Genomic DNA, 20,283 nt, shown 5'->3' with positions numbered 1-20,283 from the left:
ATATGAAAAAGCATCCGTAGAAAAAGCAAGCGTAGTTGAATTGAATATTTCCATTATACGTAGTGCATGTATAATGGAAATATTGAATTTTGAACACTTTTCACTTGATTTAAATACGAACATTTTTAAACGNCATATGAAAAAGCATCCGTAGAAAAAGCCAGCGTAGTTGAATTGAATATTTCCATTATACGTAGTGCATGTATAATGGAAATATTGAATTTTGAACACTTTTCACTTGATTTAAATACGAACATTTTTAAACGGTAATCAAATAAAACATTTTAATTTTTGGAACGCGTTTTTTTCTGATTGTAGAGTAATCGAACATGGTATGGAGATATATGAAATCAATCCCACACTCTTGGAGAAAATTGGGCCTATCTTTGTATGCATATACACGTTTGCTAGGTTATTTAAGACGGTAATGGAAATATGCCTTCTGACAACCACCAAATCGTAATATGAAAAGATAAATGCGTCACAGAAAATCATGATCGTGCACTGTTGGTGAAAATGTTGGACCAAAATATGTCAATACAACAAATTAATTTTGGGCGCGACGAAGTTCGCCTGGTCTGCTATTTTTATACCCGAGCGCACTTGTGTACAAGGGTATTATAACTTTGTTCACATAACGGTTGTTTGTAACAGGCAAAACGAATCGAGATAGATTCGTCCGTCCGTCCGTCCGTCTGTGCACACGATAACTCGAGTAAAAATTTAGATATCTTAACGAAACTTGGTACGTGGACTTCTATTGGGCGTAGGTCGGATGGTATTGAAAATGGGCGAAATCGGACAATAACCACGCCTACCTCCCATATAACGGTAATTTTCAGAAATACGAAAAGTGCGATATTTTAGTAACTACTAAAGATNATTTGGTATGAAGACATATTCATGGTAGGCGCTTATAGTAAGGTATATATCGGGGGTGGGCAAGGCCGAGGCCGATAAGAGCCACATGTAAATTCCAAATGCTACAAAGAGTCACAAAAAACAAGAAAAACACAAAATTTTATTTTTCAATAAAATTATTATTAGAAATGAAAAGCATTAATTTTATTTTAATTCTAATGTACGTAAGATAGATATTAAAGAAAATTGAAAGATCCCTTTGGCCAAATTTTCAAAATCTGGTTTTACGTCAGTCAAAGCCGTTCGTAACAGTTCTGTTATATGTTGGTTAGTCAATAGGTACGTTCGTTTAAATCTCCAGTAAAATATGTCCAACAGCAAAATTACGGCGAAATGGCATATGTTCTCTCACAAGAGAAAAATATCCAAAACAGTACGCGAACAGAAAATTTGCAGAAACTTGTAAGTTAGACGAACAGCTGATAGAAATTTTGTTTACATTCAATAGTATAATATTGAAAACGTAAGAAAACAAATCCCGAAGTCTTATCCTGACACAGTTCCCTGACTAAACGAATAATTACTTTCTTCTTACAAGTTTAATTAGTCGCATTTTACTATTTTAACTTCCAAACCATCAAATTCAATTTAGGGATTTGCTTAAATTCCAACCAGCTGTTTTTGATCAGCTGTTTTCTCGGTGGCAAATTGCAGTTGGCAAAAAATTCCAGCAGAAACTAGCAGCTCTCCCTCAAAATTAAATGTCATTTTGCTCTCTCAATTTCGCTACTTTGCAAGTTTTTTGGGTACGCGAACACAAAAAGGTGATAGTTTTTATAACTTTCCATAATTATCAGGTACGCGAATGCAACTAATTGAGAACGGTATTTTGACTTTACGAATTTCATTCTAGAGTACAGACTCACAGTTATACGTTGGACCAAAAATTGGAAATATACGGGACGCCGCTGTTTTCAACAGCGGATATTTTAAATCTGGTACTTATTTTCGGAATTCAAGGAATAGTAGAGCTTTATGTTGCATTTCCAGTGCCTTGTCTTCTCTTAATTCCAAAAACTCCAACTCTTTTTCGCTTTTCTTAAAAAGGACTATTTCGGAGATTGTAAATTCATCCTCAATTATGTAACATCAAAAAGGGTTTATGAAGTATGCAAACGTACATTTAAATAATTTCAAATCGGCAAATCTTTTTTCAAAATCTGCTTTTAAATCATGTGCAATATTTTTTCTAGCAATCAGAGATCATAAAAAAAATTCAAGTTTTGCAAATGTTCCATCATATCGGTAAAGAACATTAAGTCAGAAAGCCAATTTTCATTCCCCAATTGCGGGTAATATTACGATCTGAATTTGCTTTTGTGTATATAAAAATAATAAAAACAACTCAATGGAAAAGAATGTCCAGCAAAGAAATATGTATTTTAAAAAGTAAAAATAACCAAAATGTTCTAATCAAAGAGAAAATAAAAAGAGCCACACTCTGCTAAGCAAAGAGCCGCATTTGGCTCAAAGAGCCGCGTTTGCCCACTGTTGGTATATATGAACGAGTTTGTACAAGGGGCGTGGCACATTTCATAGGGGTGAGAGTTTTAATCAGCAATAACTTCGGAACCGTAAATCACATGAATTCAATACGTGGTGTGAAGACAGATCTATAATAGATGTTTACAGTCAAGTATCCATATATATAAATAAATTTGTAAAAGGGAGCGTGGCACATCTTCAAGGCGTCAGATTTCTTCGAAATTTAGTGTGAAGACATAAGTCAAGTAGGCGCTTATAGCGAGGTTAACATAAGTGAGTTTGTATAAGGGGCCGCGGCATATTCTATAGCCGTGAAATCTCATATTTGCTATATCTTCGGACCCCTCTCACATGGTGAGAACATCTATGGTAAATGTATCCAATAGATGTAGTACGTTCAGAGAACCATAACCTTGGAACCATTACAAACAGACAGCTAAACGTAATGACCTGTTGTAAACTAAACAGGGATAAAAGTTTGCATGAAGTCGTAGCACCTCCCACCACACATGCCGTCTACGTTCAGAAAGTATCAATTTCAAAATTCAAGCGCATTTCATTCTTCTTTAGGTACCTTGATCCACATAACCTTAATAACACTATGCGACAGTCAAAATCGGGTTGGGATGAAACCAACGGGAAATGTTATATCGGTCAAAAACAAGTTATACGTGTCCCGGCGTTGCGCTGGGTTACGTCTAGGAATCGAGATATATATATAACTATCATATAGGGGAAATTCTCACCTTTGGTGGTCTTTTTTTGACATAACTCGAGAACCACTAGTCCGATTTTGCTCAAACAAATTTAAAAAAATTAAAAATTACAATTCCTTTAATCTGTTCATATAACGTTTCCGATCACTGACCCCTACCATTTGTCTCACAGTGTAATGAAACAAGATTTTTAGTAAAGAAAATAATGACCACTTGCAGCAAGAATTATTACTGGATTCGGCAAAGGAGAAGATGTGTTTCTGTAAAAAGTCCTATTTATTCCCACAGACTTTTCATTTTAATTTAAAAGTCTTCAGTATTCTCTGAGATTTTACTTTGACGTGTGATTATTTGTCGAATGCAACGAAATTTATTGTGGTTTCTGTTACAGATTGAATTATATTTGAAATGAAAATTATTAAAAATAATAATAATTAGTTGAACCTGGTATGCTTCTACACCACAGCAAAAAATGCAAAGTATTGTTCAGAAGGAGGTCTTAAATTAAATAAGAAAAGTATTATGTCTCCTTTAATTTATGGTGTACTGAAAATCTTTCTTACTGTTTTATATTTTTCTTTGTTTACCCCGAACAACGTCGGATGCTCGGCATCATAAAATATACTTTTTCAAAAAATTGTGCCGACAGATGGTGCTAGTGTCGAGATATTTAGAGAATCCGTCTTTATCGTACGACCAGGGCTCGAATCGTCACACACGATATCGTACTACTCGTCACGTAAAAACACATTTTTCGGATTATGACATACGTAAACGTACTCTTTGTCCCATTCAGCTTATACTGCCTGACGTATCACGTAATTTTCTTTCGTATCGTTTTCGATCCGTGAACGGATGTTACAATTCGAGCCCTGGATTAACAGGTACAAAGAAGCGCAACATTGTTAAAGCGTCACAGATGTCCTAGACACATCAACGGGTCATCGGTATATGAAGAAGAAGTGTGACGAATTTAGAAGAACATGGTAGGAACATCAATGACCATGTCTGAATGGGAAAACTCTGTCTTCCTGTGGTACAGCAGGATTTTAAACCTTGCAAAACGTTCAGATATCTCCCAGGTGGAAATAAAGGCTCATAGCATCGAAGGAGATTAGCACATATACCATAAGGAAAATTCTGTTCTTCAGTCCTTTCAACTTAAGCTAATAATGTTTACATTACAAATCGTTTTTGTATTTCATTGTATTGTATTTATTGTATCGGTCAACGCAAAAGTTCTTATGAGGCGTCGCGAAGCAAGCCAGGCATTTGCTAGTTTTACATAAAATGTAAAAAATACCTTATTTGTTTCGCATCAATCAATGGATCTTTGCACACTGAACTCAAACATGGCTACGCCATTTTCATATCTCGTCAGGTTTGGAAGTTATAGAGCCTTTTTTGCGTAATCTTAGGGCTCTTGAGGCTGATCACATTTTTATGACCAAATGAACCTATAAAAGAGGAGCAGTCTTGCTTTGTGGGTCAAAGTTGAAAAAGAAGACGCACCCTAATGTATATACATAAATACATATGTATAAAATTTAAGTATTAAAAATGCATACATACGTGCATATATACAAAAATACGTATGTATTATCTAGAAGTGTAAAGTTGTTTTCCACGGTAATTCCTAAGGTGCGTTTATTTTCTCAAAACATTTTAGGTAGCTGCATTAGGTTTAGTTCCTGATCGCCATTTAGGCAAATCGTTGCGGGAAATACAACCACACCTACTCAAAATGCGTGATAAGTACGGTTTGAACGTTTGTGGAGAAGGAGGTGAATATGAAACATTCACTTTAGACTGCCCTTTGTTTAAACAGCGGATTGTGGTGTAATTGAAAAACACTTACTATTTACTTTTTGTATAAGCAACTAAATCCTAAACTTTTATATTTCAGGGAAGATGTTCAAACTATAATTAGCTCAGCAGATCCCATATGTCCGGTAGGGTATATTAACTTCACCAAATTATCTATGCAATCGAAAGAGCCGACTCAGTGCTGTGATGTGTTTGTAAAAAAATCTTTAGACTACATAAGTGACCTAAACGAATCAACATACAGTGACCTCAGCGATCCAGATCTCAGTGAAACTGAGTTAGAATTGATAGAGAAAGAGACACGGCTGCGCGAGTCTCTCAGTCAAAACGAACTGATGATATCTCGCAGCAATTCATTTGGACGTCATTTGACCACTTCATCCTCGCCCATACCTATTGTGACGAAGAGCGCGAGTGTAGATGAGCCTCCTACACCGTCGTCATTGCTTTCATCCTCAGCGGCGCTGTGCGCTGCATCATTACAGGCAGGGACCAACAGCTTTGGTGTACAACGCCCATTGGGTAGTAGTACGGCTGCAGTGTGTGGCTCGCTATCGCTGGTGACGTCCTCTACCTGTGCCACGGCTGGCATCTCGACTGCACAGGCAACTCAGCCACCTAGTCCAATGAAAATTGAACGTGAGTTCCGTCCACTAAAAAATCAACCAATGGCTGCGTTTAATCAAAAAGGTTGGATGTGGGTCGCTGGTATACAAGGTAAAATAATTAAGCTCGCTTGCTCTCTTGCTAATGAACCTTATCACCTGAATTAAACTTCCATTTTAGGCTGCGCTCAAACTTTGGAAGAGGGAATGCAGTTGGCAATGAAATCCTTGGTTGACTTAGCTGCTCAGCACAATTATGAATTAACTGATTACTGTTACGTAACACTTTATATACGTTCAATGGCAGATTATCCTTTACTCAATCATATTTATGGCCAAACAATTAATTTTCAAAATCCACCAACTCGGGTATGTGTTGAATGTCCTCTGCCAGAGGAATGCCACGTGATACTGGAAGCGATAGCATTTCGTACACCCATGCGACGCCGTCCGACATTATCTACAAACGAAATAGATGGTATGTAAAACTAGTAGGGCGTATTCAATAAATTCTGACATCGTTACTTTACTGTTCCCTACAGGTAACAATGATGATCACAATAATAGCGGAGATTCGACGTTTAAAACAAGGCAAACAATGCATGTGCAGGGTATCTCCCATTGGGCGCCAGCAAATATTGGAACCTACAGTCAATCGACGAGGGTAATTAAAGAAATCGATATATTAAAATAGAAAATAAATTTTTATTAGAAAATGTGCACGCGTAATATTTTTTAGGTTGACGAGATTACCTACATTTCTGGTCAAATAGCACTTGTTCCTGGAAGCATGACAATTATCGAAGGTGGAATTCGTCCACAGTGCAAACTGGCTTTGCGGCACATTAGCCGAATAGCGAAGGCGATGAATGCTCAGGGTCAACTACGAGATGTAGTTCATGGTATTTGCTTCCTGACCCACCCAGCCTTTATAGCTGAGGCACGTCGTCAGTGGGAGCGACGGACAACTAATGCAATAATGGATTATATTATTGTACCTGCTTTGCCCCGTGATGCATTGGTGGAATGGCAAGTGTGGGCACATACCCACAATGATCGATTCGAATGTAAGCATGGATTTTTCTGGTCCAACCAACTTAAACTTTTCTTTTGCAACATATTGACTTTAGCATAGGGCTACCATACGTCCCCGTTTCCAGGGACATGTCCCTGTTTCGGACCCTTTGTCCCCGTGCCCCTGTTTACAACCAAAATGTCCCTGTTTTGGGCGAAAAATGAAACTCATGATAACGCTGCGTTTGCATAAGACAATTTGGTTTAATTTGAATAATTGTCAACTTTTTCTGACGTCTGGCGTCCAGAAAATTATAAATACAATACACTTTGCAGCAACCGCTGTACAGTGCTTAATTTCGGCGATTTAGGGGCAGGAAAATCGATAATCGAAGTTGGTAAAAAAAATCTATCAATTATTTAAGAGGAAAGATTCTAATGATATCCGATGAATGTTATGAGGAAGTAACTTATTTAAAATCGTTTATTGAAAACTATACATTAACCCGCATCCATCGTTTGTATCAAATTGATACAAATTTCGAAAACATATTAAAATATTAAGAAAAATAGTTAATGTTTTGAATTGTTTTTTACGACTAATTCATATAGAATTTTAAGAATTTTTATTCTTATTATGAGAAAATGAATAAACGTTGGTCATTAGATAATAAAAAATGAAAAAAACCCAACATTTCATTAAATACTAGGGTATTTTTCCATATCGTCGTTTAATGTACAAAACCGCGTATCAACAAAATGCAAAACCGCGTATCAAGATAATGCAAAACCGGGTATGTGAATTATGTAAATAATTTTCTAGAGACTAGAAACACTCATATTTCAAAATGGTTCTCTTTTTTTATAAAGCAATCGCATTTCTGGCTGGTATATTTCAGGACGAATGGATAAGGATTGAGCCAAAAGCTTGTGTGAGCAAATCTAATTTTTGGCAGCAAATGTAACTGGTTTTGCAGAATGACGAATGACAAAATTTCCGATGGATGCGGGTAAAAGTGGAAAGAAATGCCGCCCTTAGAAAAATGGAGTTTATTTTTTAAAGATACTATTGAACACGAACGAAAAGCAAACCTGCTAAAATTTTTGCAATACATATGTGCAATCCCTTCCCACAGTGCGAATGTTGAGCTAGTTTTTTCTCTTATTTCATCACAATGGTCTAAAGAGAGAAATTCGCTTAACATTGGCACTGTGGAAAGTATCGTTCAATGCAAGTTCAACTTTAAAATGACGTGCACTGAATTTTACCATTATGTGAAAAATGAATACGAACTTTTAAGTAATGTTAAAACCAGGGACGTTCCGGGTATCTGGTAGATATCCGGAATCCTGCTTATCCGGACGTTTTTCTGTTATCCGATTGGATTATAAAAATACAAAAAAAAAAAGTTTAAATAGAATCTAGTTCAGAATTTTTTTTTGTATTTTTATAATCCAATTTAATGTTAGATACGATTAGTAATTAAAATAAACGATTTTAATATTTTTAATTATGAAAAGAAGTATTTCCGAGTTATCGGGCAAAAATCTATTTCTATTTTCAACATAAATGCTACCCGATATACTAACTCACTTTCTGGGTTCACTGAGGAAGGTGGTGCGCACAGATACTTCATTGCCAGTATAAACAAATTACGAAATTCTTTGCGATTATGCTTCCACCAAATTAAAGGATCTTCGCGTCTGGGTATAAGGTAGCTGAAAATATATCTCGCATTTCTAAATCGCTAGCTTTTTTCGTGTACGGTCGCTACCTTGTGTACCCATCGTTTGCCTATCAACATCACTAAAAAATCTGGAATGAGCCGTTGGCGATTTTCTCGTGGTGTGCGCCTTGGTGTTGGGAGGAGGGGAGGGACCTACAGTTTTACGCCGACTCCGAACGGTGATTGTATTTTTATGAGAAACTGTTTTTCACAGCAGAAATACAGTCGGAGGTTTGTCATTGCCCGCCGACAGACGACCACTGTTAAGGAAAAACCGTTTTTCTATATTTTTTTGCGATGTTGCTTTCGACCAGATCTTGAACTCAGGCCCTGCGGAGCGGAAGCGCGCACTGCTTACCACGATTCCTTAAGCATTGCCAAATATCCTGGTGAGCTCCCAGGGAGTTTTTAGCTGTATTGATGTCAGAAAAGAACGAGTTTTGAAACGTGGGTCACAAAATATCGCAACAACGGGACGATACGGGAAGCGGACGATATGTAAGCATGCATAATAGTACGATTTTCATTACATTTTTTTAATAAAAATACATCAACCACGCGTTTTGCTTAGCGGAGTTCATTGTTTTTTATCTTTTGTCTTTGACGTTTCTCCTCTATTTACCAAAAATAACACAGGCATGCAATATTTAAATTTTGATTCCCCCTTCCAATAATTATGTTATTTGTTGAGTATCTAGGTATGTTATGTATTTAAATACACCTTTGGTTTTTTCTAGCATGTCGAAATTTTTTTTTTATTGATGGCATATAAATTTTCGGATTTTTAGCAATTTACATGAAAAGCCGAAAATTAATTAATTTAGAATTGAATTTTTACTTAAAAACCAACAGCGTTAGTTGGTATTTAGATATAGATTTAGATAAATAGACTTATTAAACAAGTAAGAAAGTCTAAGTTCGGGCTGAGCCGAACATTAAATACCCGGCGAAAGTATTAAATGTATGTTTTTCACCTTTCCGAAAGCTACCGCTACATGGTAAACCGGGGTGTATCCATTTTGAGTAAATTAGCGTCCTTAAATTTCGAAATATTGAAGTTTCAAGCATTTCTGAAATTCACTGTTATATGAAAAGCGGTCGTAATTTTAGTTCGATTTCAATAATTTTCAACGTTTTGCTTCTATGTGGCAAGCACAATAACCACACCGAGTTTGGTACAAATTGCTAGAACGGTTACCGAGATACATATATGTGATCACAAGTAGGCGGTGCCACGCCCATTTTTCAAAATTTTATCANAAAAATCAAGTAGTTTCGAAGCTAACGCTAGTAATGCGCGTTAACGCTAAGAAAATAACTTTTATCAATTTTCTTAGCGTTAATTTCGAAATTACATAAGATTTACTTAGTCTATTTATGGGTATTTTTAACTAATACATTTGGTTTTTAAGTAAAAATTCAGTTCTAAATTTATTATTTCATGCAAATTGCTAAAAATCCTAAAATTATATATGTCACCAATAAAAAATCTCGACGAGAAACACCGATTTTATTTCACACATGGAGTACAGTGTAGTAGTTACTTGCATTTGATTTTGTTTTCCATAAAGTAGACGCATAAACTACTCGTTGCATAATTATAAATCTAGTAAAAAAGTCTTTGGAACAGCCGTCACAACGAAGATAGATAAATACTTTCATTTATGACTTTTGCATGGTAACAGCTCTCTTAAAATAGAGTGGTTAATTTTTTAATAATCATAATTAGGACCGAAAAGTTTAAGCTTTTCCTTGGCATTGCTTATTCAGGGTTTCCAAGCTTAATTTTAACGACTATGCTTATTTTACTTATTTCAATGTAAAAAGCCAAGTACGGATCTCATAAGAATACAGTAAATAAAAGATTTACTAGTATTTCGTGTTTGTGAATAGTAGTGTCCAAGGAATTTTGACATATGATATTTCACAGCATGCTGTCTCACTTTTTCCTTACGAAAGAATGGAAGGGGCATATATTTATGTTGAAAACAAGGGGGCCTTGTGCTCTTTCTTCACAAAAAACTTTAGAAACCCATAGGAGCAAATTTCATAATAACTCCGTACTGCATAAGAAGATTTGGCTCAATAAACTTTTCTTGGGCATTTCTTGGTCGTCGAACTAAATAAATGTTTACAAACAATAACACAAAACATATTTGGTTTTATTAACTCGTAACTTCTATTGCATTTCTGCTTGGATACAGAAATTTAAAACCAAAGGCTTGACTCTACGGGAAGGCATTGGTGTTATTGAAGATATTAAAAATAATTTACTCATATGGAGAATAACGATTTTAATATAAGAATTAAATTCAGTTTTAAAAATAAATTAAAAATTCATATCTTAGTGCAATATAATCCGCGTTATTTTTAATAATAGTAAAAAATGACAACTAAATAGATACTTTAACTTCTTCTTCTTCTTATTTGGCGCTGTAACCGCCTAAGCGATTTTGGCCGAGTTCAGCAAAGCACGCCAGTCGTTTCTCTTCTGTGCCAACTGACGCCAATTGGAAACGCCAAGTGAAGCTAAGTCCTTCTCCACCTGATCTTTTTATCGCAGTGGCGTAGCGAGTTGAATACATTCAGAGCTGGAGCGTCGGTGTCCATTCGAACGACATGGGCAAGCCAGCGGAGCCCCTGTATTTTAATTCGCTACATTATGTCCATGTCGTTGTAAAGCTCGGTACTCGCCGTCGCCAACGCGTAACGTCCCGTAAATCTTCCGCAAAATCTTTCTCTCGAATACTCCAAGAGCCGCCTCATCGGATGTTGTCATTGTCCATGGTTCTGATACTTTAACACCACTGCAAATATCAAATTTTGAATTCCGTCAAATGCTATAAAGAAACTAAATTAAAAAAAAAAAAAAACATTAACAAACATTTTTCGAGCATGTTTGTAAGCATATTTACTAATGTTTTAAAGCTTATCTAAGCGCTTAAAATTGCTTTTTCTTTGCTTATTTTCTTCGGCCTAATTTAAAAGAACTCAAAAAATCTAAAAATTACTTCTTGCAAAACTTTAAATCCAAAAAGAAATCCCAATAAAATGAGTAAAACTTGCAAATATGTCCTAATACACTGTTTGTGCTCCATTGACTTTAATTAACTGAAATATGGGCTTCCTTACACTTAGTCATAATGTATTCGGTAAAGCAGCATCCAGTTTATTAGAGTCCGACCGATTAATCGGTATCGGCATCGGCTAGTATCGGCACAAAATTTAGCATCGGCCTTTTTTCGCCGATTATTTGGAATTTCTTTTCATATGTTCAGGAATTTTTCAACATATATCGTGTATATAAATTTAAAAATCACCGCAATTTAAAATTTTTAGAGTTTTGATAGTTTTTAATTTCTTGAAGTTTCCCCTTTTTAATAACTTGAGTGGAATTCCAAAATTTTCTAGACTTTCAAAACTTTGTGAATTTGAGAAATTTTAGTAAATCCCAATAGTTCAATTAATTCAATATGATGATGAATACTAGATATCTAGAAATTTTTTATTTTTCAAAAATTTTGAGAATTTTAAGATATCTAACAAATTTTTTCTAAGTAAAAGTGTCGAATTTACAAAATTGATCAAACGAAATTAAAAGTTTTCGAATGTTGAAAACATTTTCATATTTCGTCGTTTTTGAAAATTTAAAAAATTTTCGCAATTCAAAAAATTTAAAATTCTCAAACTTTGTTATATCAATACAAAAGTTTGGAAAAGTTTAGAAAAGTGGAACAATTTTGGAATTTTTCAAAAATGTTAATATCTTTTAGAAGTCTAAGAATTTTCTATTTTTTACACACGAGTACATGAACATAAGAATTTTTCGACAATTTGTGATGTTTCACATTTTTACATTTTAGGATGCATTTTAGGATAAATAAAATTCTCAAAATTTTGGAAAATATAAAAATTTCTTAAATCTCAATTGTACATTTGTTGTACATTTCAATATATTCTCATTTTACCAAAATTTCTACAATCTCCCAGATTTCGATAGTTTTTGAAATTTCGGAAATTATCCTAAAAATAAGAAATCTCAAGAAATTTAATAATATTATAAAATTCAAAATTTTTGAATTTTCGTTGTTTTCTGAACCTGTGAAAATATTCAAACTTGCTGTGACTTTCAACTGTGTAAAATAATACAAATTCGAAAATATGACAAAAAAACTAAAAATTGAAAATTAAGTACATAATTTCAAAATTTTTAAAATTCAGTGAATTCGAAAAACTGATTGGCCTAATTAAATAACACAATACTTCGAGCTTAGCACACAGCTATAATTTCAAACTCAAGTGACATTTTACACACTTTTTCCATGAATTAAATTTTTCAAAAGCATCCATTCGAAGTCACTTCGAGTTACATATACGCGCTCCGCAAGTAAGTTTTCGANTGGCCTAATTAAATAACACAATACTTCGAGCTTAGCACACAGCTATAATTTCAAACTCAAGTGACATTTTACACACTTTTTCCATGAATTAAATTTTTCAAAAGCATCCATTCGAAGTCACTTCGAGTTACATATACGCGCTCCGCAAGTAAGTTTTCGAGTTTCTTTGATATACGCTCACAGTTTGAACTTTTCTCGAGTTTTTCTACAAGTAGCTTGTGGGACAAACCTGTTATATATTTTTGTAATGATATTTCACGATATTCAGTTGAATATTATGAAAATACATGTTACACAGTTACTCTAGAAGTATTTTATACATATATTAACCAAATATTTAGTTAAGTAACCTAAGAACATTTCAAATTTAAATTATTTAACCGGCTAACCTAATATTCGCGGCTTGCGTTTTGGTACGCACGCTGTAGAATTTTTATTTCTTGCGTTATCCGAAATTGGCTTGCGTGCGTTTGCATTTGATTTCATTGAGCGAAATGTCAAATCAAAATGTCACGCAAAACAAAAAATGGAAATTGAGTTAGCTTCATACGCACGCCGTTCAATTTCGGTTGGTCCCATACAAGTTGTATGTGCATGAGAAATTTTTGACAATAAATTGGCGGCGTGCGTGAATATTAGGCTAGCCTGTACAAAATATCACGAGCTTCAGTTGTCATGGCAACAGTACCTTTTTATAAAAATCACCAATATTTTTGTCAGTTTCACAGCGATCCAGTAGCATCCTGATTGGTTGCAGTAGAAAACCGAAAGTTGGTATAGATATTACAAATACTAAAAGGAAAAAACTTAGAGGTGTCCCGTTTTCTAGGATGAAAATTTTTTTCCCCATACAAAAATTGGACCACTTTAATGTACATACATACCTAGCATATAAGTTCTTATGCATTGAGTGCAAAATAGCGTATTTTAGTACAAAACGATATGAAATTGTATGTTCCTGAATATTTCTTGCTTAGCGCCATATAAAAGAGTTTTTTTATGTAATGTACACATACATATGTTTGTATGTATGTATGTAGATACATGTGTATGTATGTAGATACATGTGTATGTAATGTTGCATAACAATCCAATTAATTCAATTATTTGTTTTCTTTTGTTTTGTTAACTCCGTTAAATTAACTGCTTTTATGAATTAATACATTTATTTGTAATTTCTTATGGCATCGGCATCGGTACCTGAAAAAAATTTGAATCGGTCGGACTCTACAGTTTATGCCACTCTTGCAAAATCGCAAATTTAAGCCATATAACGTTTTCAAATTGGCGATTATCAGCATAAACTTTCTTTGCCATTATTCCCCACACATTTTCTATTGGATTGAGGTCACGAGAGCACAAGGGTCCGAATATTGCTGGTTTCCAAGCAGCATTTTGACTCCCTTCTGGCAGACCCGTCGAGAGGGAGGGGGGAAAGGGGGTAATCTCTCCGGGCCCGGACTTCTTAAGGGGCACGAAATATCAGAACCATAACTTGTTATTATTTTTTTTTACAATGTAATTGCTCCTTCGTTATAGGCTTTTATTATAAATATACTAGTGAACCGCATGGCGTTAAGACGCCAAAATTGAATTTCACTTATTAAATCGGTGGAAACCCTAATCAAAAACCTTAATAAATATTCCATCAGACACCCTGTACCGCTAATAAAAATTTCGTTCCGCGGGGATATGATACTGACTTTCAAAATTTCCAGCGGGAAAGACCTGTCATTATCAAAATAACACATGATTCAAAAAAAGAGCACTATATAGACCACACTTAATATATCGTTAGTATAGTATGGAAAGAGCGTAACTCACACTGTCGCTGTAATACGAAAAACCGTAACTAACTAAAAACCCAATATTAACCTTTTGATTGATTATAGTGCATTTCATGGAATTATAAGACCCCTCATCATTTTGTGCAATAAAACATTTTAGTTAGTTGTGGCGATGTAAGCTACGCCCTCTCCTTACTATACTAACGATATGTAGTTGGTAAAGATAATACTTTTCGAATAGGTAGCCCTAATAAAAATATATTTAGACTAAAGTTTTCTTAAAACTCTCGTTTTACACTCATATTTCAGTATTTAATTTAACTTGTGTATTAGTTAAATAAGTTGGACTTTTCAAACAGGTGGCAACCTTCAAACTAAAATCTTTTTAAACCTCTTCGGTCTGATATTGTGACACAAAATTCCATTCATTAATGAATTAAATTAAATTTGATATTTTAGCCACGTAGACAAGCCTCCTAAATACTGTTCAGAAATAAATCTTTTTCGAACCCGATTTGATTGATTCACATCTATTAATTCAACTAACTTATTAAATAATTTGAACTTAACATTTTCCACAGCCAAGAAACTCAAAAAACTATATCAAGATTTCTTAGTACGATTTCGTTATATTTCATACAACTTCTGCATAAGTTAACTAATTTCATTTTTCAAATCAGGTGGCAGCCCTTTTCCAAACTGAAATCGTACTTATTCAATCTCTTTCGCCTGGCTCCCTTATGGTGATACATATTTCAATTGCCTAATTCCCTTTATTCATTTTGAATTTGATTTTTTAAAAAGGTGGCAACCCTTGTACATGAAGCTATGAAATTAAATTTTTTTTAAACTATTTCGATTGATACCCAAAAAGTAATAATTGATTTAAATTATTAAATCATTTGAATAAAATTTTTTTAACAGGTGGCATCTCCTTTTGGAAAAAATAAAACCTTGTTGCACATCAACAATCAATTTAATACCTCATTTTTGAAAATCGAAAAAACGGTGTGGAACTGATGGCATTGATTATTAAATTATTTAAATGCAATTTTTTATCAGGTGGCAACTCCTTTCGAAAAAATAACCAGTTTGCACATCTATACGCTTTAAATTGACACCCCATTTTTGAAAATCGGGGGAACGGTGCAGATCTTTTATCCTGAACAAAAAATGCCTTCGCGTATTTTATATATTCGTATAGATTCCGATTCGTGCTGATTGCTTCTGACTCTATAAATTAAAGAAAATGATCATGTGGCTCAAAACGCGAACTGTTGCAATACGTTTTGGCTCACAGTGCTTTTCAAATACTGCTGAAACTTGTTAGAATACAACTTTCGGTTAGTTTTTCTTCTTGCATCTGAAAGCATAAGTATGTGGCAATATTCAATACATATATGTATACCTAAAATATATTGTACCTCCTGTCGTTTAGGAGTTATAAATGTTTCAACAGCGGACTGTTACATTACAATTTTTAGAAGTACACACTTTTTAAAGCTGCTCTCCTTATATAACTCAAAAACTACGTATTTATTAAACTGATAAAAATAATTTTGAGGTTAATACAGAAAAAAAATGGTATGTTACCTGTGCGATATACATACGTGTAGATTAGAATTAGGTTTCTAAATGGCTTATAGTCTGTTTTATGCAATAAGTAGCATGAATTCAGTAGACTTGCCATTTGACATATAATCCAAAGAAATTAAGAACATAATAATTATGAATACAGATTTGAAAGTTTCTGTTGCTGTGCAGCTGTAGGTCCTTTCAGAAGTAATTTTCTGCTTAGAACTCGAGCTCGAGCTTACAACTTCTCCAAGATAGGTTTTTCGCGGTTAAGTACACGAAAAACGGCTTTAATGGCCACTTTTGCCTGCTCTATGCCATTTAGTACTATTCTTACTTTTCAAAATTCGCCTTCGAGTGGTGCTAGACGATTTTTCCTTCAGAAATTATGGCCATTGAAAGATGACGTAATGAGTTAGAAAGCCTACCCTGTAGGGAAACGAACTAGTGCGGAACTGGTTTGGTTCTAGTGTCTTTGGAACCATGACTAGTACGCGTTAATTCTCTTTTGTATGCTAGCGACTGGCGAATTTAACATGGCGATGTCCCAGGAAGTGTCAATTGTCCCCCGTTGCATCCCTTTGGTTCTAGTTCCGAACCAGTTCTAAATTCGACAGAGAAGATCTAGTTCGTTTTGCATCCCTTTTTCTATAGTTCCGAACCAGTTCCAAATTCGACAGATGAGATCTAGTTCGTTCCGCATCCGCTTTTCTTTAGTTTCAAACCAGTTCCTAATTCAACAGATGAGATCTAGTTCGATCTGCATCCATTTTTTATAGTTCCCAACCTGTTATAAATTCGTCACCTTAGATCTATATTTCTAATCAAGCTTGTCGAAACATTTCCCTTTTATATTAATTACGATCGGTTGAAGTAAGGACAATACCATCACAAATGTTTGTACGCATTTATTAAAAATTTATAAACCACATTAGTAGTAGTAGTAGTGTTAAACCTAAGTAGTAAGTAAAAAACAAAAGTGTGTTCTGCTTAAAAGTAAAAATATTAGTGCACTTTGTCTTACTTGTCTAAATTTAAGCATATTGATTTTTAAGTAAATTCAGTTCTTTTTAAGCTTATATGTATATGAGTTACTTCGAAAGTTTTTGTCTTACTTAAATAAGATATACAGTCAGTAAATAAAGTTTAGGTACAGGGAAGTTTTTACAATACCGGCAACTATTTTTTTAATATTTTATTTTTCCCTAATTTTTTATAAAAATATGGTTAGTTCTACTCCAAAAACCCCAAAAATCAGAGTTCCAAACCTTATGCAAAATTAAAGAAAACTCCGCAAATTTCCATCCAAATATTGCAATTTACACTCTTAAGAAAAAAGTTAAGTACGCAGTTTTTTAGCCCATTCAATTTTAGTATAACAAAGTGCAAGTTTGAGGTAGTTAGGACTTACCATTCATATTTAGCAATATTTTTTTTTGTTGTTTGGTAAGTCCTAGCTTCCTCATACTTGCACTTCATTATACTAAAATTGAATGGGCTAAAAAACTGAAAACTCAACTTTTTCTAGAGAGCGTAAATAGAAAGTGAATTATTTTAATGAAATTTTGCAGAATTTTCTTAAATTTTGCACAAGGTTTGGAACTCTGATTTTGGGGGATTTTGTTGTATAATTGACCATATTTTTATAAAAAATTACCGAAAACTAAAATATTTAAAAAATAGTTGCTGTATTGTAAAAAAAATCGTTGTACCTAAACTTTATTGACTGACTGTATTAAGGTAGCTGTGCTGGATTGCATAAAAAAAAAATTAATTTGTGTTTTCTTAAAAAAGGTAGCTCTGGTGGCTTGAATTTTTAAATAAATTTAGTGAGAAAGTGGTTATTATTTTGACACTTTTTTTTAAATGCCTCGTTTTCTGCAACTGCATTGCCTTTCTCAATTGTCCTTCAGGATTTGGCCTTTTTTCATGGAATCACTAAGTATAATGATTATTAAGCAACTCAAAAACTATACCAGCGTGATTAGGGTTCGAAATTTCAGACTTTGGTATCGATACTGAGTACTCATTCTGGCATCGAGCTCATGGTATCGATAATCTAAAATTATCAGGGAAAAAGTATCGATACTACTCAGTATCGGACTCATTAAAATACGTTTTTTGGGATACTAAAATTATTTTATTCTTCAATCGTATCTAGTTATTTCCTGAAATTAAAACAATAAAATTTTAAATTTTTAATTTTTATTTCATTGCAGAACTTACTTTCGCGTTAGATGTAATTTTAACGTTAAATGTACATATATATATATCTGTGTTCATATGGAATAGTAGCTTATGTCGAAAGGCGGGCTTTAGTATAATGCGGCATTCGCAGCGTACGATTGCGAATGACTCACTGGCGCCGAGCCGTTGAAGAACTTTTGGCAAATAAACTTGCAAGAAATAGTTCCTATACTAGCAAGTCAATATTCTTATTAAGTCTCATCAAAAAATTCCTTTTCGTTTAAAGGATGAAGGGAAGTCTCCCGCCATAGGCTACTATTCCATACGAACACAAATATACTTTCACGAATTTCAAATTTTATTAAGAATTTTTGTAAACTTTGTGGGTATGCCTTTTTGTAGCCTATTAAATTTTGTATAATAATGTGCAAGTTTGAATTAAAAGTCAACGGTAGTAGGCTATACGTAAAGTTGAATAGATTAAAATACCCAAAAAGTTTCTAAAAATTCTCCATTTTCGTGAACTTTGCGTAAAGTTTTATGGCCTTATTGATAAAAAGTAAAAAAGGTTTATAAACTGAAAAATGTATGAAAGTGCCATTTTATTAAGCTCTTTAAACCCACTTTATTTTTTATGAAAAAGGCCATTAAACTTTAACTTATTTGGTTTATGTTATGCAACAGACTACACGAAATTTCAGTTTATTTTAAGTGATGGACAAAATTAAATGATAGTAATCCATATAAGCAAAGAAAATTGGGTTGCCAAAGGAAGAACAAATTTAAAAATGGTGTTTTTTAAAAAGTATTCGATACTATGAGTACTTTGCAAAGTATCGAGTAAAATCACCAAATAAGGTATCGAGTATTAAAGTACTCATTTTTATACCCTCAGTATCGATGCTTACTCAATATCGATAGTATCGTTCGAAACCTAAGCGTGATTACCGACGTATCCTTTTGAGAGGTAGCCGCACCCTTATAAGAGGAATAAGACCCAAACTTTTCAGGTCAAAATTTCAGTAGGTTGCGTCTGTATGGCCTTTTCAATATTATAAATTATCATTGTTTTTAAGTGGAAAAATAAAAATTAATGATAATCTCTGCGCGAAAAAAATAAAAATCATAAAATAATTATTATTTGTAATCCCAAAAATAAAAATCAAATACATAATAATTATTTCCGTTTGTGCGAAAAAATAAAACTCATTATTAATTCATAAAATAATGATTAAATGCTGATTTAAATTATTTTACTCATAATGATTACCTTCCCTGCTTTTAAAATTTGAAATAAAATAGTTTAGCAAAAGTACCACATTTCACTGCTTTTGGACTGCGGCGGGCCTAGTTACTATCGGACTGGTTCGTTTTTGGCGAAAAAGAACTAGTACTGAACTAGAAATTTGGTTTACTAGTTCGTGTTTTCCCTACAGGGTATGCTTGGTTTGGCGATGTTAGATTCGAGGACAAGTGAGTTTAAGTGGCCGTAACTCTTGAAGGAAAAATCGTATAGCACCATTCGAGAGTGCATTTTGAAGGATAATAATAGTACTAGAAAAATACTTGAAATAATTCTAATAAACTTTTACTATTTAATCAGAAAATCTTCTTCTTTTAGCTTCTTATTTTGCTTCTTTTGGCCTAGTTCCTTTTTTAAATAATATAATTCTCACGTTTTTTTTATTTTCTGAGCCTATTTGAGTTGGAAAGAATGTAAATTTGGGTCAATAGCACGTTTACTGAGAAAAAAAAAAAAACGCGTTGTAAAAATGAAATTTTTTTTGTTTTTGTTATTTCATGGCACAGTGCGTAGGCAACTGGCTGAGTCAGTGGGATCGTCGGCTCGAATCCTACTGAAAGAAGTCTGATGAGGAAATGTTGTGATTTCCGAAATAGCTATCACTTCTACCAATTTTTCAAATTATTGTTGCTTTTCCACAATCAGTTTTTCATTAAAAACGGCCTCGAGCTCAATAAAAACTGTTGAATATAATTGTTATAAAGGCCATAAAATAACAAAAACCAATAACTTAAGG

The 20,283-nt window shown here is 33.8% G+C and overlaps 1 protein-coding gene across 2 annotated transcripts in view; it reads left to right on the top strand.

Moving 5' to 3' along the window:
• LOC108359614 (diphthine--ammonia ligase) overlaps window positions 1-20,283 on the top strand; it is a 176,657-nt gene that overhangs the window by 141,236 nt on the left and 15,138 nt on the right. The window contains exons 5-10 of one of the 2 annotated variants that reach the window (XM_017611543.1): window positions 4,792-4,961; window positions 5,029-5,666; window positions 5,736-6,032; window positions 6,097-6,218; window positions 6,294-6,621; window positions 8,184-8,357. In XM_017611543.1, coding sequence (XP_017467032.1) covers window positions 4,792-4,961; window positions 5,029-5,666; window positions 5,736-6,032; window positions 6,097-6,218; window positions 6,294-6,621; window positions 8,184-8,287 — 1,659 coding nt within the window. In that variant the 3' untranslated portion in view covers window positions 8,288-8,357. Of the gene's footprint in view, window positions 1-4,791; window positions 4,962-5,028; window positions 5,667-5,735; window positions 6,033-6,096; window positions 6,219-6,293; window positions 6,622-8,183; window positions 8,358-20,283 lie in introns of those variants that run through there. The other variant, XM_017611541.1, reaches the window with a different exon arrangement.

Source organism: Rhagoletis zephyria, unplaced genomic scaffold, assembly GCF_001687245.7.
Source record: "Rhagoletis zephyria isolate East Lansing unplaced genomic scaffold, Rhagoletis_zephyria_1.1 Rzeph_scaffold_00421, whole genome shotgun sequence".
Lineage (NCBI taxonomy): Eukaryota > Metazoa > Arthropoda > Insecta > Diptera > Tephritidae > Rhagoletis > Rhagoletis zephyria.
Note: the sequence above shows the minus strand (reverse complement) of the source record. Positions and strands in the feature narration are given on the sequence as shown.